Consider the following 22,240-nt stretch of genomic DNA (forward strand, 5'->3'; position numbering starts at 1 on the left):
GAGTTTCCATCCTTGTTTTAGTGAAGAGGAAGCCATACAATTTATTCAGTCTCTGCTCAGGATAGAAGGCAGCCACTGTTTCATTACACTATTTCTGTACATTTCTGCCTGCTCTCTTCTTTGGCTTTTGGGTTTGACCAGATTTTTTGAAAGACCTTTTAAATGTTACTGCCTGTCATATTTTTTTGATTGTTAGGGTCGTTTGGTAACTAACAAAGAGGCCCAAGAACTTTGCTTCTAGAACAATAACCTTAACACTTTAGTAACCACCAAACGTCATTATGGCAAGAGGTGGTGTAAGTTCTCTTTATCCGAACATAAATGCTATTACTGCAGTTTTTGAAAAAGTGCTTATTATCAGCTGGGAAACAGTATGTTTCAGTACTGTGCACAGTTTCTGGAAAGCAATTTTTCCTTGTTTGAGAATAATTTTAAGCCTACATAAGCCCACATCACATGCTGTACACCTTTTAATATTAATGTCTACCTGCCACAGGGAGTTTTCTGAAATCCATTTACTTTGACAACTTTTCAGTCCTCTTGTCGGTATACTCAGCAAGAAGTTACACCCTCCACATCCAGCCACAGAAGGCCACATTTGAATCCAGAAATGATCATACGCAACTGAGGCAAACAAATACTTTCCATATGGCCCAAAAGCAGATCGTAAAATGAGCAATTCCAAATGACTGTTTTAATTTCACACTTCTTTGCAGTGTAAATCACCAGTTTGAATACTTGATAGAAGTTGTACTTAACTGCTGGTAAAGCACTATCATTTCCACAGTTCAAGAAAAGTACTAAAAGCGACTTCACAACAGATACTTTGCTTTCTTGAAAGCCATTGCTGTTGCGGGAGTTCTCTGCTGAACTCCTAGAGTTAGGAGTTATCTAGAAAATGGCACTAGATTAAAGGTTTCATGGATCTGATGGCAGCTCAAAGAAAAAGTGACGCATGATCTATTACAGAAAATAGAATTCATTACTGCAGAAAAGCTCTGTATAAGGACTGGCATTATTCCCCTCTCCCCAATACAATCACTACAAAATACCCAATACCCCCTCTACAGAAAAAAAAATAAATATATAAATCGTAGCACTATGATAAAATAAATCAGTTATCTGTATGTGAAAAACAAGCAAACAGATCACCTTGCAAAGACTCTGCTATCATCTAGAAATACATGAACCCAGAATTAAAAGTTTCAATGCTCTGGCAATTGCTAATAATGCCAACACTTTCAGAATTATAATGTGTGAAAGATATACCATCTTTAGTGTTCTAAACGTAACAGGAACTGCCATGGCTCAGCGATTTCAGAATCATAGGATCACAGAACAACAGGGAGCTCAGGAGATCAAATAGTCCGACCTTCTGCTCAAAGGAGGGTCAAACCAATGTTATTCGTGTTATTAAGATCTTTGTTTTTCAGAAATACTTATTTGCGCATGGAGTCATATTCAATTTAACTCAGAGGTTATACCTCTCTGTTTCATTGTTACTGCTTTTAAAGCCTGAAGGAGGATTTGGAAAAAACCAGTAACGATAAATGCATACTGAATTAAACAGGATTAAAATAAAATCTGCTCATCGTTTTTAGTTGATAAGGGAATCTGTAGTGATTTTAGCCTGTTAGTGTAATTTCACTGCTATTACTTCAATTTTTTTAGTCTACAGTACAAAAATCAAAATGAAGACTGGGGACTACATTCACAGAATCACAGAACAGCTGAGGTAGGAAGGCATCTCGACACACTGTCTAGTCCAACCTCCCTGCTCAAAACAAGGTCTACTTGAGCAGGTTGCTCAAGGGTCTGTACAGTCATGTTTGTGAATATCTCCAGGGATGGACTTTCCACAATTTCTCTAGGTTTGGTCACCCCTACAATGACATGGAATTTCCTGCATTTCAGTTTGTGCCCATTTCCTCCTGTCCTTTCACTGGGCACCACTGAGAAGAGTCCAGCTCTGCCTTCTTCACTCGCCCCCATCAGGTATTTATACACATTGACATAATCCCCCCAAGCCTTCTCTTCTCCAGGCTAAACAGTCCCAGCTCTCTCAGCCTCTCATCATATGGCAGATGCCCCAATCCATCCATCGTCTTTGTGGGCCTCCATTGGACTCATACCATCATGTCAATGTCTCTCTTGTACCAGGGAGCCCAGATCTGGACACACCAACACACCTCTCCAGATGTGCTCTCACCAGGGCTGAGAAGAGGGGAAGGATCACCTCCCTCAACGTGCTGGTTACAGTCTGCCTAATGCAGTCAGGCCCAGGGTACCGAATATCTCCAAGGATGGAGACTCCACACCAACCCTGGGAAACCTGTTCCAATGTTTGACCACCCCCATGTTAAAAAAAATTTCTTGCCTATGTACTCAGAAGTTCCTTTGTTCCAATGTTAAAGTATCTAGACTAGGAAATACATTTATGCTAAAACCAGAGAATACATTTAAAACAGGATCTCATTTGTGCACTGCAAATATAGCTCCCACTTTTACGGCTCCAAATATTTCAGGTATATTTCTAAAGAAAAATTAAACTTAGGGTCAAATAGACATAAGACATCAGTGTATAATATTTGTAACCTCCAGCCACAATACTAAGGTATTTCTCCCTGAAGGAAGAACCTTTTCAAAACTTTTATGCATAAAATTATTAAGAATTTACATCTTCATCCAAGAGAAAGCTATATAGACTAATAAAAACACAGAATTAGAAATACTACCAGCTATCAGTATTTAATTTTGCTCAATTTCATCAAATTCTACCTATTTTAATAAAAACTTCCATATTTTTAGCTATGATGTGCATGTTCTATCATACTTTTCTACCTATTTTAATAAAAACTTCCATATTTTTAGCTCTGATGTGCATGTTCTATCATACTTTTACAGTGCAGAATTTTATACTTCTTATGATCAAAGAAAAAGTAGAGATACTGCCATGGAAAAAATTCTGGAGGTTCATATAAATATTTATATACATAATTAAAGTAGTGCATAAGACCTAGGAATCAGCACACAGAGATAAGTATCTTCAAAATATGGAGATACTTAGTCTCTGAATTTGCTTGAAGAAAGCTTAGAAAACATTAAAATTAAATTAATTTTTATTAAAGTCTAGGTTTTGAAATATTAGAGCTTGTATTTTTAGATCATGTTCAGTACCAAAAGATCTAGAAGATTACAATTTTTGGTACATGTAGAGTGCTTTCATATATGATGTCATGACTCCCTTAGCTGCAACTTTTGATAAAATAAGGAAAGTTGTGATCTATGCGTTAAGGTGGTGAAGAATCACTATAGTGATTCTGGAAAACACTTGCTCTGAAGTTCCAAAAATTGAGTGTAATCAATACCTAAATTATATAATATTCTTCCCCTTTGAGTACTTTTTGAAAGTTATCCACTAGGTTATAGATAAACTGAAGGTTTTCCTTACTTTATAAAAAAAATTTCCAGTCATTTGTTCCTGAAAGACAGATAACTTGAGTGCCCTATCCTGAAATGACTCCAAATAATTGACAATATTCTACACGGACGTAAAATGAGACATACCAAATGTCCCATCCTACATTTAATGAAAATTAAAGCTGACAAGATCAGTCATATACTCTTTAAGTTATAACTTTGGGACAACAGGAGACGGATTGTTCCTCTATATGTACCTAGAATCTTTGAATATGAGCCCTAAGCTATAATCAATAAACAGCTATTTTCTGGTTCTAGCCTTACCATGTGTTTATATTGTACAAGGTAACTTCAGGTAGCATAATGAATACGAACTCAGTTATAGATTAAATTAAGTATACCAGTACCTACAAGTCAAATACTGCAGAAAACAACTTGTGGGAGCTGGGTCCCAGAAGAGGACCCTGGACTCTGCGCACATTCAGCTTCCTTATAACACGAACTGGAAATGATGGTGGTGCAAAAACACAGCTGAAAACAAGCCATATACTAAACAGAGCATATCTAGCTGACGGGAATGCTGAGGGTAATGGTGAGTGCCAAATCCCCCTCTCTGCAAAGACCAGGCACATCAATCAAGGTAGCAGATCCCCACATCCATCCATGCAAATCACAGGCTGAAGGAGAGCACCGATACCTGCTCTGCCAAAGTAGCTGGCTCCAGTTCATTATTTTTATCTAGACACACCGACTGCCAGAGCGTAGAAGTACTCATATTTTAGAGACAGTACAATGGTGTAAGTCTTGCCCAGGAGAAAGGAAGTGTAGATGGGGTGCCACCCTCAGCTTGAGGCACTGGAGCTGTCTTTATCATCATCCTAAGCTGAGGGTGCCAGCTACCCTGTGCAGTCTTCTCCTACCTCATGTCAGTGGTGCCTCACTGCACAGCAAAGTATTTAAAAGGTTCATATGACCAGAAAAACAGAGCATGTGAGGGACAGTGACTCCGTAACCTAGTGGTTATGACACTCAGGTGTGATTTTGACTGTCTTAGGGGAGAACTGTAAACCTTCAAATTTCTGGGCAAGTGTTCTGACTGTATTACCTTAACAGTCGTAAACACCACCAACTCCTTTACTATCTTATCCACTGGAAATATCTTAAAGAAAAACAGTATGTTTTGTTAAGGCCTACTTCTGCTGCTAAGTGACAGCAACCTGCATCGACTAGAGCAGGTCTAGATATGATGCACAAAAGCAAATTCATACATATCCAGCACCTGGAGCCATCTGAGACAGAAACGGATGCCTTGTACATTTAGGCATTCCTAAAATCAGGCAGAATCTCCATGAAGGGGATTTTTTTCAATCAGTATGTTGGTCTTCAATATACAATACTGGCTTAAAACCTCAGTAGAGGCATACAACTTCCTCTGTACTGAGCCCATAAAGTTGTTTTAACAACTTTGAAGAGATTTCTCCAGATGACTATTAGATTGCAGAGCAGGAAAAAGGATTTGGCTAATAACTTTTCATTTTGTTCATTACAGCCACTTCCAGAGCAGCCAATTGTGATGTTAAAATTAGAACTGCAATTTTATATATGGTGATTAAACATAGAGAGCAGTTGCAGTATGATGAAAGACAGACATGGTTTCAGAAATACCTGGCAAACACACATACTCTGAGAACATCAATGATTTTTCAGAGTAATGGAATCCAAAGTTAGGCTCTTAAGCTCGCTGTACAACACACAGTGAGAGTTAAGTGCCTCAGGATGGGACTCAAACACATCAGGCATGCTGGGCATGGAGGTGGTTAGAGCTAGAGCAATGAGCCGTTCCAAGCAGAGGAGTGCATCTGAAATCCCACCATCTGCAGGGCTTAGGCAGCAGACTTTGTAACTCCATGTTCTTGTGGACAAAAGCGTGCTCTGAAAATGTGTACACTTCATTCTTTTTCACTTTTCTGTTTTCAGGTAAACTTGAAAGGTGGGTATGCTTATTATTCCATAAAAATGTTGGTTAGAGCATCCAAAAAGAAGTGGAAACCCATCCCTCTCTTCAGTGACACAGTTACTTACACAGAGCATAGTTATATCAGTAATCACCAAATAAGAAGCTGAGACAGTGCCACTTCCAATCCATAAACATTAATTTCACCAGGGTAAGCACTGCGCTAAGGCCATTTGAGACAGTTCACTGCACTTTTGATGTTTTGTGGCACGACAGAATTGCCTCCGTCAAAGGCCAAAAGCAAAGGAGGTACAAAACCAGAAATCATTATATTGGCCACAATAATCTTGATGACAATTCAGAAAAGTGACATTTGTTTTGATCGCTCTTCTGATTTTTTTTAATAATGACTGTAGAAATTGCAGTCTAAAATACTGGCAAACTCACAAGCAGTATCAGCTGGGACTGGAGCCCTCCTGACAGAACGAAGCATTGCATGGAGGCCCTTGTGGTTGACTACCGAGAAGACATGCAGAATAAGAGACATTTACACTCTGAAGCAGTGCAGGATCAAGTGCAAAGTCTGACGACAAGTTTATGAGATGAATGTTGGGACTGGGCCTCGAGGTGTCCTCATATAGTGGGGTTACCAAAACTCATTTCATACATGGACAAGTCTGAAACTCTGTAGAATTCACGTGATCCACATTTCATTATTCATCTAGGGAGCTGAGGCAATAATGTTACACTTGAGGGTGAGGTTTGCTTTCTGGGACCATGTATCTTATAAATTCAGCTTTTGGGGAACACAATCAGGTAGGATTTATATAGTCTTTGGACAGGCAACTAAGACTTCCAAAGTAATGCTCTCAATCCACTTATTCTCAGTAAACATGAATCATTAGATTTACTGCACAGTGCTCTCTCCCCTTTACAACTACGCTAAGAATGTCATATTCTGTGTGAATTCATTTGTGACTGGAGACACAAGCTGTGTTTCCAAGGCGATTATAATACTATAATAATCTGCCTGTAAAACAGTGGAATATTGAGCAACAACATTTAAAGTTTCATTTTCCTTGTTCACATAACCAGTTAGACCATTGAACTAACTATGAAATTACACCCTGTTGGTTCATCTGCAGTAATAAATGTGGACTTCTGGACATAAAAATAAATGCCTATTGTTCAAATGAGCAGTCTGCAAGCCATCACTAATTGGCAACATGTTGCCTTCAAGTCCTCCTAGCACTGCTTGTGGCACTGGGAAATTGAAAAGTTAAGAATGAGGCTAACAGAAAGAGCAAACCACAGAATTATTTGTACAAAGATTATTACTCAGTTTTATTATCTTCTGTTTTAATGATTTAAGTTAAAAAAAAAACCACCTTCTTTTAAGGCAACGTAAGTAGCAGAATCATAAATCTCTTATTGTGGTCTAGCCACTAGACAGTGAATAGGAGACAAGTAAAGCCAGTGCAAGGACATTTGTTATGAGGGAAGATTTGTGTTATAACTGAGGATATGCCTCATGCAACCTTGAGTACAGTCTATGTATAAGGTGACTCTATGATAATTATAGTTACAAAAACAGTAGCTTGAGGTCTTGATCAATAAAGGTGGATGTGTCAGGCAGTGAAACTCAGGGCCCCATAGCTGCAAGTTTCTGCCCTTTGCTCTAAAAAAGGAAAAAGAAAAGAAACAATTTTCTGCATTTTCTCTCTTCTTCCCAAGCCAAAACCAGCATAAAGATAGGAGTTTATCACATCGTCAGAAAGACTCACAAAAACAAGGATAAAATCACTGTGGTTGCAAGAGCTTTCACACTGACTACTCAAACAACTCATTACCAACATTAATGTTAATGTCATTAAGCATTATCAGATTAACATTAGATAACATTCAGTAACATTACTGAATTTTAATAGCTAAGACACAAGGATTTGAAAAGATTGCATGAAATTTGCTAGGTAAAAATTGTTTCTTAAACTGCTGTCTCTATAGCCAAATTTTTTCCAGGCTGGTCTGATTACAATCTGCAGTCTGTAATTCTGACCTCTTGTATCAATATCCACAAATAACATACAGGATCTTTATATAACAGTAAGCTTTTGGTTCTGATCTTTTCTTCTCTTTCAGATTTGCAAATCAGATTTTTTTTAACTTCTCATAAGCAAGCAGAATAATGCAAAACAGGTGCAAGGCAAAAACAACTGGTGAGCAAAAAGTCACAGGAAAAAAAATTTCAAAGCAGGCTGCTTATGTAGCACCCACCTACGCATGTCAGCCACATTTCTGAATGAGAATTAATCCTGATGCAATGTAAGAGAACACAACTACATTTATCTGAAACATAACAGTGCCCCATCAGCAACAGACTGAGCCATAAAAAGGACTGAACGCATTTTTAGATAATTCTAAATATATGTGTGTGTATACATATATATGTAGGTACACACCTGAGAGAATCAGCACCTTAATCTTCATACCTTTATTATTTGATTTTCATTTTGTTAATAAGAGCTAAAAGTAATACTGATCTTCTCTATTGCTTGCTCAGTCACTCTGCTTTTCTCAGTAGCATTCACAGCCTTCAAAAGACAATCAATAAAAATCTGCTTACCTAAACAAATCTTTGGATTGATTGTTCAAATTAAACAAGAGACATTAGGAAAATAATCTCTTTAGCATGATGTCCTGGTTTCGGCTGGGACAGAGTTAATTTTCTTCCTAGTAGCTGGTACAGCGCTGTGTTTTGGATTTAGGGTGAGAACAATGTTGATAACGCACCAATGTTTTAGTTGTTGCTAAGCAGTGTTCATACTAAGTCAAGGACTTTCAGCTTCCCATACTCTGCCAGCGAGGAGGTGCACAAGAAGCTGGGAGGGGGCACAGCCAGAACAGCTGACCTAAACTGGCCCAAGGGATATTCCATACCATGCGATATCGTGCTCAGTATATAAGCTGGGGGGAGTTGGCCGGGGGGCAGCGATCACTGCTCAGGGACTGACTGTGGGTCAGTCAGCAGGTGGTGAGCGGTTGCATCACCTCCTGGGGTTTTTCCCTCCCCTCCCCCCCTTCCTGGGTTTTGTAACTCTCTCTCTCTCTCATTTTCCATTACAATTTATTATTATTGTTATTGTTATTATTATTATATTTTATTATTTCAAGTATTTTGTAACTCCTCTCTCTCTCGTTTTCCATTACAATTTATTATTATTGTTATTGTTATTAATATTATATTTTATTATTTCAAGTATTAAAGAGTTCTTATCTCAAGTGAGTATGTCTTCATAGCAAAAAAAAACATTATTACCAATGCTGCAAGTCTATCCCACTTTCCCAGAACTGATCTTCTCCTTGCAACTACAGATATTCTTAAACAGAATAGTGGATCCCATTTGGGAGTTTGTTTACAAATGCAAAACCCAGCATCCAGCTTTTGATTTGTAACTGTGAACTATTTCAAATTGAGACTGTCATCACTCTTTTACAAGCTCTTATTTTCAAAAGGGTTATGACGAACAACTTTCTTGCTCTGTTTTAAAGAGCAAATTAAATCTTTCTTTATGTCAACATGGCAATGTCTAATAATGAATACAAAGTTGTAGCTCCCAAGCATTTCACGCAATACTTTAAACTGCTGAACTGGAGATCTTTCACTCCCCACATATATTCTTGTTCCCTCATCTGAATATTGAAGGATTTGAACAAACCTTTCAGAAGCTGTGCCACTAATCTTTTTACTTTCAGGAAGCAAACTCACATAATGAATCCACATCCTGATGGATACTGTGCCCTCACAGCAGCTTAATTATAAATAATCACAGAAGTTTCCTAGCTTAGTGTTGTAGCATAATACAAACAAAGCTCATAGTTGTTACACTGTCAATCCTGCTGTAGCTTATTAATCAGCTTGTGATAGGGTGTCTATCGGATAACAAAGTCTAATGGACTTCTGCAAAATAAGGGAAGATGAGGACTACACTTCACTGGGGAAACACTTTCCTTTACTCTGAGAATTAGGAGGAGAATGTGTCATAGCTTAACAGAGTTCAGAAATTTCAAGCTACTTGTCATGGTTTAACCCAAGCTGGAAACTAAGCACCACACAGCCGCTCGCTCAATCCCTCTCCGGTGGGACGGGGGAGAGAATCAGAAGAGTAAAAGTGAGAAAACTCGTGGGTTGAGGTAAAGTAGGTGAAGCAAAAGCTGCACACACAAGCAAAGCAAACCAAGGAATTCATTCACTCCTTCCCATGGGCAGGCAGGTGTTCAGCCATCTCCAGGAAAGCAGGGCTCCATCACGCGTAACGGTTACTTGGGAAGACAAACGCCATCACTCCAAACATGTCCCCCCCTTCCTTCTTCTTCCCCCAGCTTTACATGCTGAGCATGATGTCATATGGTATGGAATATCCCCTTGGTCAGTTGGGGTCAGCTGTCCCGGCTGTGTCCCCTCCCAGCTCCTTGTGCTTGACTCTGTGCAAGCACTGCTCAGCAGTAACGAAAACATCCCTGTGTTATCAACACTGTTTCCAGCACAAACCCAAAACATAGCCCCACACTAGCTACTATGAAGAAAATTAACGCTACCCCAGCCAAAGCCAGCATACTACTCATCTCCCAAAAATGAATGCATCCAAGACAAGACAAGAAATCAAAGTAAATCTGGATTTGCAACTACAGTTAGGAATTACAACACAGAGAGACAAGAAGAGATTCTGAAAGAGTGGAAACGTGCAATTGTGGAACTATTTTTCAGTGAAAAAAATAAGTTTAGACTTGGTTACTTAAGCTTTCTTAGGAGGAAAGGAAATAAATTTGTTTCCAAATAACTTTAAATTCAATTAAAACATAACTATGTTTTATAGTTGTTTTATAGGCCTTATTTTTCTCCAGTTGTGTTAAAACTTAACTGATGCCTTGAGAAAGCATACAGGAACTGCTCCAGAGGTATGGAGTACTGAGAATATCAAGAATTAAGACAGATGCCTTACTGGTCGTAATACTAGATTAATCAGATACCAAGAACTCTACAGTGCACTTGAGAATCGGGCCCTTAGAAAAGCTTCTACTATATGAGGATTTGTACTTCAGCCCTTACTTTTGTATAAACAAATCAGCAATGTATTACTTCTTCAATGGAGCATAATTAAGCTTTTTCTGGTTTTAAAGGCCAATAAATATTTTATTTCAATTTCAAAATTATGCAAAGGTGCTTTCTTTTTGCAACTGCTTGGTTTATGAGTTTGTTCTTCAATCTATGCCCAGGAGCTGCTGTTGCTGAATTTGCATGAATTATGCCATCCCTCAAAATAAGTTATTAAGTAACTGCTGCCACAACAGCATTTAGGGGAAAGCAGGTTAATTTACCACATGAGAAAGCTTTCCTTGTCCTATAATAGGACAGTAACATGAAGAAAAACATCAAAGTAAGAGAGAATGAAATGAAGAAGTGGATTTAAGTATGAAGCAACAAATTTTATCATACCAATTTTGCCTTGACTTAGTTGTATTTACCTTCTTACTGTGGCCATGTTTGTATGTTCCAAGGACAGCAACAGCTATGGCAGAGGGTGCTTTTAACTTCATATAGGGCCACTCAATCCAGGCTGGTCAAAGGGACTGGAGAGAAAGCAATCCTAGGGCTTTCCAAGATGGCTGTTGAGAAACAGGCCAGCAAGCTGGTCTTGCAGAACACGCTCAATGCTACCTTTCAGAAACAAATTAAAGCAGTCACTCTGGTAAACAGCATGGCAAAATAACCAACTCCAGCTTTGCAGAAATTATAGGTATGGTGAAAATAATCAGTAGGACCATATTTGGGGAATTGGTGGCAAAAGAAGCTTGAAACCAACTTTCTAGAATATCTGAAATATTTCAATATTGATAAAAATACAATACCATAATCTGAACATTTTGGTGTAAGTTAATAATGATTGCCAAGAACCAACCAAAAAGTGGCAAAGTTATCATATTTTCAGTGAAGCGAGATAGTTTTCAATCAATATAACCTTTAAAGCAGAAAAATCATATACAGATGGGCAACCAATTAGAATCTGATTTCCCTGAGCTAGCTTTCAAATAAGAAACATAAAAACAAGATTTGTGTAAAGTCAGGCACAGGGGAAAATGCAAAGGGGAGCTCGAAGTTCAGTGCTGCAATTGCCAAGAAACTATAATAATGCTCCCACCTAACAATGGGAGACTTCAAGCCAGGTTTGTGGGTCCCAGAGTAATGAAAGCAATGGGATTAAAGAATCAAAGGATGATTCTTTGGGCTAGCAGAACTGTGGATAGAATCAAAGATTATCATTAATAGGGTGTTAGTGTCACACAGGTGTATCCCCACAAATCACATGACATCTCCCAGAGGAAGTCAAGAGGAGACACGCTGACCAGCTATGGGCTACAAAGAAATTTAGCAGCGTTAAATGGGTCCAATATGCCCAGTGGGTTGGACCATACAGAAAACAGACATCAGGCAGGGTACTAGAAAACGTGCCATGAAAAACATCTCAAATCTGAAGAAGAAATCAGTGTATATCACAGTCCTCCTCATTCAGCGTAGTGAAGATGCCAAACCAGAAGTAATTTCCCAAAGAAGCAAAACTTAAGTCTGCCTATCATATCAGGACAGGGAGGAGGAGAGAAGGAAGAGATGGCAACCAAAGCTACTCATTTACTTCTCAAAACCACCCCCAGAAAAAGCAGCAGCAGACAGTAATAAACCAGCCTGAGGGGACATGAAGGGATACCTTTTGTAGCAGTGAAGGAAGCTGCAGCAATAGCTACAAGGTGCAATACTGAAACATTTTGGTAACTAAGTAAGATTTTACCTGGCAGGTATATCCTAGCTGAGGGGCTGCAAAAGCCACACAAGAAAAGACTTCAGCCTTCTTTTACAGAAACTACCAAAAGGGAAAAACAAAACAAACCACAACCAAACCAGAACAATACAAGTAGTGAGACAGAACACACTGATAAAAATTACACAGGCAAGAAAAAAAGAAAAAAAGAAAACAAAAACAAAAAACACCCAAACACACAGCCATTATTTATTCTGATAATAAATTAAGCTGGATATTGTAAGCACCTTACGTGACCAATAAATTGAGCATTAAAACACAAGGCTCTGTGTTTGGAAAAACATCAATGCTTGCATGTTACGCTATGGGTTTGGGGTTTTTTTACGTATTTTAGTTTTCTTCAAGAGACCGTTCAGATTCAAGGGAGGAGTATATGGAGGAGAGGGAATATCTGATTTGTTCAGAATTGCATGTGTTTTCCTAAACCCAAAGTATACTGCACGGCAAAGTGACACCCTTGCCTTTCCATTCTGGGTCTGTTCCCTAGACCATCACTCATTCATTCCATGTTATTGATCCAACACTAAACAGAAGTGAATGAATGGAAAAACAGCTAACAACAACAAATAATAAAAAAATACATTTTTTTCTGTCAGAACATGCAGATCATAGTTAGAATAAATATACAGGTTCAGATTTCAACAGCTTTGACCTAACTAGAGCTGTATTGAAATACCTTTAGTCACGCTTTATGTAATGAACTGAACTTGCTGACATTAGATCAAAGGCAAAAACTAGAGTGTATACTGTAGGTTTGCTGTTCTCTCCAACAGTAGAAATACAAGACACACGAGATGAAAAAGAACAGCTAATCATATTTAAATGAAGGAATACTGGGTAGAAGCCAATTTCAAAGTGATGGAAAGCCAGGTTAAACCAACTCATTTCATTATAAATCAATTTCATACATTTAAGCAGAAGACAGAAAGAAGGGAAAGGAAGGTCCTACTAAATCTTGCAGTGCATTTGGAATACAGGATGTGCATTTCTTACCATACCTCAGCCTGGAATTTTTCTGAAATTTTCAATTTAAACTTTGTGGACCAAATTTCTGCTATTAACAGCAATGTAATGTTAATGTCTCCCCTGGGGTACAACTGAAATAATGCACTGGGAATCAGGGTCAGTGGTTTTATCACTATGAAAGAACTTTTGCCACTAAATTAATTCTTCTGCCCTAGACTAGTCTCCCCTGGTGCACTGCAACATTCATTTCTCTAAGTTTAAGGGTGAATATACAACTAACTTTCCAAGTCTAAGTCTGCTCTACATTGTGCATGTATGCATCCATCCACACACAGAGAGACACAGTCTAATTAGGAGGTATGGTACTGCTGATCTGTTTCAACTCCCCATGCATTTTCTTCCCCAGCAGCAACCACAGAGCTTCAGGAGGGCCCCACCAATAACAGCAGAGCTCCTGCTGGCAGCTTGTATCAAGGAGAGGGTTTGCAGAACTAGAAGGTCTGTCTCCCTCCAAATTCACCAGAGCTTCTCTCAAATGAGGAGAAGCTTCACATGAAATTCTGCCTGAAGGTCACTCCTGCTGTGCTTTCTTCCTGTTCAGGAGCTCCCGGGCATTCCTACAGTGAAGTCAGCAAAGCTTCCTTACGTGCTTAGCTAACTCCCAAAAGCAAGACCAGAATGTCATCAGGTTTGCACCTTATATAATAAGAGCTCAATAGGTGTTTCCCTTCACACACTTTGCCTGTTAAAAGTACAACACCAGTACAGAAAGTCTACAAAATCCCGCCAATCCCAAGAGAGAAAATAGGAAAGAAAAAAAAAAATTATGATGGTGAATTGTGGGCCAAGAAGCTGAAGACTCCAGTTTTGTGGTGCATTGGGTCATATTCCAGTGGGAGAAAGGCCTGTTCAAGTGGGATCGCCTGTATCTCACAGATAGAAGTAGCTAATCTTCTTAGCCAAAGACTAGTTTAAATGCCCTTTTCATTGCTCAGACTAACAATACATGGAAATTGTGCAATGAAGGCAAAACTAGCACAAACTCACTGTGCTGGAACAAACGTGACAAAGAATGTAAAAAAAACCCAACAAAAAACCCTGCAGTTTTTATCAAATGTTTATATGCCCATGCCAGAGCTCTGGGTAACAAGCATGAGGATTTAGAAAATTCAGATATTAACAAGAAGAAATTTGATTCAGTGGCCAGTATAGAAACCTCTGTGATGACTTGCATTACGTAAGTGTTAAAAAACACTGGTTATAACCTGCATATAGTTGTGAAATTCTGTATTAACAAGAATTTTGATGAGTAACAGAGCCAGCTAACAAAGCCTGGTTTCCTACAGATACATGTGTCCTAAGCTTCTACACACATACACACACACACCAGCTCCTACTTCATAACCTTCGGGGCTTCACCCCTCCTCTGCATTTTCTCAGCTTTCTTTCCGCTGCTTTTTTAACTCTCTTCTCAATGCAATCAGTCCCCTTCCCATAAACAGCAGCTGGACAAGGAGCACATGTCATGGCTGGCTCCAAGCTATCTCTGTGCTCACGCTGCAGCCTCTGCTTTGTTCATGTGGATCCCTCTCCTCAGCAGCTCATTTTCACAGAAATGTGTAGAAGCTAATCATCTTTGGGAAATCTTTTGTTAAAATTTGGTTGCAATTGGCCAGAGGTCAGAGATTTTTAGGAGGAACTGACAATGCAATCACATCAGCCTTGTTTCAGAAGGAAACCAAGGACTAGAAACATCATTGATTTTCTTTAACATCAGCAGTCTTTCTGGTAATTCAGAGATGGGATCTTGAACACCTATGGATTTCTGGGATAATAAAACAAATCTCAGGGTAGGCTCTTTAATACTCAACTACATTGAGCTAGAGAACTAAAGGAGTTTTTCCTTTCTAACATGTGAACCTACCGTATATTAATATGGGAAACTTATATTTGCTGGTAGTCCAGCCCACAAAATGAGTAATGCATCATGATTAGGGTACCTATAGTTTTCTTAGAAAACTTTCCTACATGAGATGATGAATCCAAAACAAGGTTTCTCTGTTTTGAATGATGTAATCACTGGATCACTTGTAGCAGTTACCTGCCTAGAAGTCAGCAGTTATGACCAGTTTACATTAAATATGTAGAAAGAGGATATTCCAAGGAAGCAGTAACATTTATACTTTGTTTCTGGCAGAGGCTTATCTTCAGAGTTAAAGGAAATTGTAACAAAGCAGGCTGTAAGAGAATGAAAATGACATAATGAAAGAAAAAGACAAATCTCCAAAATGGAGAAAGAGTTTCACAAATTAAGAGAGATGACCAGTTTGGTCAAAATCCTCATCCTGGTTAAATGTTTATGTTAATATGTCAACCAGGAAAAGTGAGAGGTGACAATGGAAAATAGGAAAAAACAGTAATTTATACAAATTAGATGCTTTTGCCACTGTAAGAAATTCACATGGAGAGGTAAACAGTTGATGGATATCCTGAAATAGAAAAGAAAGACTGAATTGCAAACCATCTTGTCTGTTCTGCGCTACCTGGATACTAGCAGAAATGCTTCAGTGTACGAAATAAAAATACATAACTGGCCTTTTGCAATATATTGTAGATACTATTAATGATTCTTCTTCACTCTGTTCAATTGCCTTGAATACACGTTGAAAGGGAATGGGGAAAAGACGAATCCGGAAGAATTTGACATTGAAATATTCCCCCCACAGCACAGTAACTGCCCCGTATTATACCTTCATGCCTTTATGACCCACTGTCAGATGCACAGAATATTATTGGCACTTTTTAACCAATATCCCAAAGGTTCAAACGGATTCCACACCACAGACTGGAGATCAAAGCCGCACATGCAGTGTTCAACCCATGCTCAGACTGTCAGTCAACAAAGTAAGGACTACTGGCACACAGAGATTATTCACGGAGAAGCTTTTCACTTGTTGGATTTCAGAAGCTAAGGAATAGGTGTCTGCATCTGTCCTACTGAGAATGTGTGTTCAGAAAACAGTTTGCAGGTTCTGTCACCTAGCATACCTCAGTGAAACCCCTTAAGGATGATGTAAGTGTTTGCAGGCTAAAACAACTTGCTCTTTCCACAGATACAAAATGCTCCATTAAAAAATCATTAATTTTGTTACAGTAAGAGATAGTTAAATCAGCCAGCAGTTGAAGGCAGCCAATTGAGAACAGAATCTCTCATTCTGCTGCTGATCATAAGTAAATCAAAATTTGTCAAGAAGGGGGAGGAAAAGTGCCTTCTGTTTAGATATGGTACAGAAATAAGGCAAGTCACCTTCAGACTGAGACTCTTCTCAAGCTCTGATAATCATCCGTATTTCACATTGTTGCAGGCCATCAGTGACCTGAATTAACCAGTTAAGTAAAAGTCAAAAAGACAGTATCATTAATAACAGCATACAGTAAGGAGAGTAGAGACTGAAGCAGCCTTGCAAAAATTTATTTCCTTTTTTTCCCCTCTCAACACTACTATAATGTTGCCTGAGTAGCAAATGCAACATTATAATTTCCAGCACATTTGTACTCTTTGCCTTTTATTTCGTTGTTTGTTTTGGGAGACTTTTTACTGTAGAGAATGGGGAAGAGGCAGAAAAGAACAATTCCCCCAAAGAGAGGAAAAGCAGTCACCCAGAAACTTGGAATTCAGGGCTAAAAGGCTTTTAGAAAAGTTTTGGAAGCAGTCAGCCTCATGCTGTATTTGCTAAGGAAAGTAATTTTTCTGTTGTTATATTCTGTTACTCTTCTTTTCTTCCCTATTCCTCCCAGTACTCTCAGTATCATCCTGCATTTCTCTTGTGTGGAAGACAGTCATCACTTTGCTCAACCACATGACACCTGTGTAAATCAAATGAAATATTCCTGCTAGGGTTAAGAGCCCTCTTTTCCTGACTGCCTGCACAGGGAAAAAACGAGGGAGTCAGACATCCAAACACATATCCTCTATTCAATAATACGTCAGGTTAGGTTTTGCTTATATGCTATTTTCCCTCTTCTTGATTGCAACATAAAATTACTTCACCATGATCACAAATTCATATAACTATTTATGTGCGTTTGCTGTGATTCCCTGATGTGAAGTTTCAAGTTTTGAGGGAGGACAATCTTGTATTTTATCAGGCTGAATATTATTGCTCCACTTCCAAGAACGACAGATTTCTGTCCATTCCTTCTATTCCAGTTATGCTTTTAATCAAAGATGTTCATGACACTGGATCCAAAGAAGTGGAAGGATTTGTACTCCGTTTCCCCACTATCTTATACATGCTATGTCTGCTGATTTGCAGATACACATATTGCTGTCACCATATGACATAACACTTTCACAAACTGTATTTAGACTGTTTCCATTCCTCCTATACCATCCACTAAGCCTTGCCACACTTCCCAGCCATGCTGTCATTTATGTTCTTCCATCATTCAGTCAATCAATATATAAAAACCTGACACGAAGTGGAGTTATGCCATGTGAGGATTTATCTAGTGCCTGCAGGATACTAAGCCCGAGCAGCAGAGAATCCCTTGATGTACTGATATCATTAATAATGTTTAAGACTTAGTCACAGCTGTAGTGGTTAAATACAAAGAAATAGATGCTGTCTGGTAGCAATGCTTCATATCATTATATAAGTTAACACATATATTGACAAATTCAGGCATTTAAAAGCAAATAGAAGTTTCCTAATTGCCCTTCCTTATTGACTGAGCAACTGCATTAGCAAATTGATTTTCAGACCTTAGCAGGGAGAACTTGACTGCAAATGAAAAGGATTTAGCACAATGAAATCCAACTCCTTAAAACATCCTACATCATCTGGAAGTTCTATGTGACAAATTCCAATAAAAACAGAGCTCCAGCCACATACTTCATTGTAGGCCATGAGCTAGGCCATTTTTAAGAGAGAGTGTTAAACGATAGTTTCAAGCTTTCTGTTGCTTTCTCCGTTCTCCCCAGAGATACACTATTATTTTGTTTCCATAGTAGAACTGATGTTTTTCACATCAGAAAAAATCCTGAAGCATAAGAAAAAAAGATCTGATATGACAAGCATTGCAAACAGAGTTAACAAGCTACTTTAATTATCCTCCTAAGATTTCCCCATTTGTACTCTGATCATCGTCTTCTTCACAAACTTAATTATGCCTCATTTGTTCATTCTGCACTAATCTCAGTGAGTATTCCAGGTGGAAAAGAGGAGTCTGTTTGTTACTGAAACCTCAGTATTATATTATTTATATAATATATATTATATATTATTATTTTATTATTTTCCTATAGAATTTTTTTTATTTTAATAAAAATGATACAAACTTATCTTTGGGCAATATGAATATTGAGTAGGAAGCCAGGGCATTTTCACATCTGAAAAGCAAAACTGGCTGGCTACCTTGCATGAACAGCCATCAATCCAAAGATCATCACTGGACAGATGATTGAAGAAATAAAGAAAACCATGCTGTTATCATCTGCATTTTAAAGATTAGTATTAATGAATTCTGATTCCTCAGCAGAGGGAACCTTTCCACAAACTTGACCTTTGAGAAAGTCAGAAAGAAGAACAGCTGGGAATAAATGTGCTTTGTGAGTCAAATACTGAGATACATACCCAGTTACTACTTACAATTTATGCACTTCCAACACTTTTAAATCCAATAGGAATTATTGCATTACGACTGACCGGAGACTGAGTAAAGACCCCACTGTACCATAATTTAAGGCCTGACGAGCAGTTTCCTCTAACTTTGGATAAGTCCTAGATTTGCTCACCTACCATGACTGAACTTCATTTCATTTAGGTTGCTTTTTGAGATACATTAATTTTATTTAATTAATCTATTGAGACACATGACTGCTGCCCCACACTCACAAGCATTTTGAGCACAATGCCAAGCCTTAAAATCTAGTACTATACAGAAGTAGCTGTTCTTCTTTACACATAACTTCACTGACCTTCAAAACTGAGATATATTAATTACACAAAATGTTAAGCTTGAAAAACATTAAATACTAAGTTTCTAAATTTAAAAAAAAGATAGAAATACAAGACAGTCAGCATTTGAATATGTTCCATTCCATGCCTTACCTGAACCAAATTCCATCCCTTTAGAGATTCAGCAATGATAGAAGTAACTGTTGCACATACGCCACCAAAAACCATCAGATGATTAGGTCCATATTTTATTGCATCGTAGAAGGCTTTGAGTCCTTTTGCATTGTCACACTGGAAGAACAAAAAGAGGCAATATTCAATGTCACAAATAACATCATTAACTAAGAAATAAACTACTGGGCAAGAAAAAGATTTGGGGGTTGCACTGATGTAAAAATTGTACAATATATAACATTTTAAGATCCAAACATGAAAAATTGGAGCACTCTGTTCTGGACCCCTAACGTGTTGTAGTACAAGAACAGGAAAACCCCTCCTTACCTCATTCAAAACCCCTTATGTCTTCCTTCCAAGCCAAAGCTGCAACATCTGAATTTTGATACCACCATTTGACAAAGAATAAAAAAGCCCCAACAAAATATCGTTGACTGAAACCCTTTCTATATTCAGAGCTACCACTTCCCAAAGCAAAATTTAGAATGTAACACCAGATGTCAGCAGGGCTTCCATAGCTGGAGGAAAGTTTGACACTACTCAAGGTCTCTGTAAAGAAAGTTCTGTCTCCAATGAAGAGTCCTAAGTAACCTCTCCTTAAGGTCCAACCTCAGTATTCTGTGCAAAAATATATAGTAGAGAGCCTGTTACTTAGAAGGACAACACAAAGTCTTCAAAAAATATCAAAAGAATATTCTTTTAAAGTGTTAAGAATTAATTGGTCTGCTCTCATAGCTCACCCTGCTTTGAGCAGAGACTGGACTAAATGACCTTCTGAGGCCCCTTCCAACCTGACTTATTCTGGGCTTCTCTGATAATTAGTTTGATCATTACTTCAGGTGTAAAGAATTTTACCATAACTGACACCAGGACTGAAAACAAAGTGATACTAGTCAGTATTGCAAAAGATATGAATATCAATCCTTGAATAGAGTAGCATCAATCATTCATAATAACTTATGTAGTCACGGCTTAATTCCTGAGCTTGCAGCAGAGTATTAATAAAACATATACCTGAAGTTAAGAATTTGATTCCAAACTGTACTGGAAGCCAGGAGCACCTACAGGCTATAATGGTAGCTACCAGCAGCCACTTCTTTATCTCTCTTTTTGAAACAAAATTTCCTGCCCTCTTTTGCCTCCTCTACAAAGTCTTCCTCAAATATAGTCTTTATAAGAACTATCATACACCATCCTCCAATATTTCATTATGACAATTCAATAAAACAGTTCATTTACTATCAGCATCCAAGTAGTAATTGTATCGCATTCTGTTGAGAGAATAAAGATTTTTACTAAGAAGTTTGCAAGCTTATATTAATCTTCTTACTGAATATGCTAAAAGAAAAATTATTCTATTTGCATTCTGTCTGCAAGAATAGAATTATTGCTGCCACTTATTCAAATGGATACAGACTTTTACTGTGTAGACTTTTTTAAATTGCACAATATAGCACAACATTTTCCTTCTTATTAAAGAAAAAACAAAAAAAAAACATTCAGTATGGCAGAGGCTCCCTTGTCAGTTTGATGGATTGGTGGCAAGCTCACATCATGGAGGAATTAAGATTGTGATTACTGGAACAAGCAGCATCCTCCAGTCTTACTCCTTATTCCAAGCACAACTAAAAGGCTCAGCTACTTCTTTAATTTTATGAGCAGCCAAGGACACTAGAGCTTTCAGTATCTGAACTTAACTGATATTTAGCCAAGTCTTTGCCCTCATCCACTTTACCATTTCAACCTGCAGCAACAGAGACTGTTGAATTGGTTTTCATACCAACTTAAAACCAGATAATATAATTATTTTTTTTGCATTGTCATGTGCGTTTGCATTTTCAGTGTATCACTGAATAAAAGTTTAAGAATACAAGCCAGATATGAAATAAGGAGGATGTTGATAGTAAAATAACAGTCAGAAGCTGTAGTCCATGAAGTGCTACGTACATAAAAAGCTATGGAGAAATAAAGTTCTATATTCTAAATGATAAAGACCTGCAGTCTGTTATCTGAAGTAAAATTCATACTAAAATTCACCCTTACATCAAAAAACACTGATGCATCTTTTAACTATTATTTGCCTACAAATTTTTTTCACTGCAGTAAAGTAACCTTATGCAGTTAAGGATCCTGTTAGGTCGATTTGCTGAGAAGTCCAGAATTGCTATTATGATAAGGCTTTTTCTTTCTTATTTATTTGATCTTTTCATGTTTATAAAGATACTTGAATGAAAACAACACTTTTTCAATCACACAGTGATCTCTTGGGAAGGTACGCTCAAAGCTTTGTCTCTCCCGAAGTGAAAGGTTCACACTGCCGAGATATATTACTGATCAATCCAAAGTACGCAGAATAACTTGTGGGTTTCTCTTCAATATGATTCAGTTAAAAGCCTACCATGTTTTCATCTTCATACTTTCTTCCTGACTGGTCTCAGCTCTCTCTCTTTTAGGCCACCACAAATAATTACAGGAACTCAGTCTGCTCCTTGAGCAAAACTGCCGAAGTAGTCCAAAGAATGTCTCAGAGAAAGCAAGAGAACTTAACACTGTGGCTGGCCATGACTGGACAGAAATGAAAGGAAAAATGAGAAAGATGGGAGAAAAGAGACTTTCACATTTGTTTAACGTCACATTTCACAGCATACACTGTGTATAACATTCTTCCCTGCAAGCAACAGAACAGTCTGTCACAAGCATTAAAAAATAAACATTCAGATAAAAATAATAGTCCTACCAAGCCAGACAGACAAGCAGTTAGAAAAGGTTTCTTCCTGCCTCTAGTCTGAGGAACGTATCCTTAGCGAGCTCCTGAAGCCCTTTTAACAACTTGACGTTTTCAGAAATCCCAGAAGGCCACCATTGCTGCTCATGATCTTCTATTGCCAAACCCT

At 38.1% G+C, this 22,240-nt stretch overlaps 1 protein-coding gene across 1 annotated transcript in view; it reads right to left on the reverse strand.

Moving 5' to 3' along the window:
* Nucleotides 1–20,204, reverse strand: part of GABBR2 (gamma-aminobutyric acid type B receptor subunit 2) — a 262,847-nt gene extending 242,643 nt beyond the window's left edge. The window contains exons 1-2 of the mRNA XM_009280673.1: nucleotides 20,181–20,204; nucleotides 19,326–19,463 (exon numbers count right to left, since the gene is read on the reverse strand). Coding sequence (XP_009278948.1) covers nucleotides 19,326–19,463; nucleotides 20,181–20,204 — 162 coding nt within the window. The remainder of the gene's footprint in view (nucleotides 1–19,325; nucleotides 19,464–20,180) is intronic.
* Between the last annotated feature and the right edge of the window lie 2,036 nt (nucleotides 20,205–22,240).

Source organism: Aptenodytes forsteri, unplaced genomic scaffold (assembly GCF_000699145.1).
Source record: "Aptenodytes forsteri isolate BGI_AS27 unplaced genomic scaffold, ASM69914v1 Scaffold291, whole genome shotgun sequence".
In the NCBI taxonomy this organism is placed as follows: Eukaryota; Metazoa; Chordata; class Aves; order Sphenisciformes; family Spheniscidae; genus Aptenodytes; species Aptenodytes forsteri.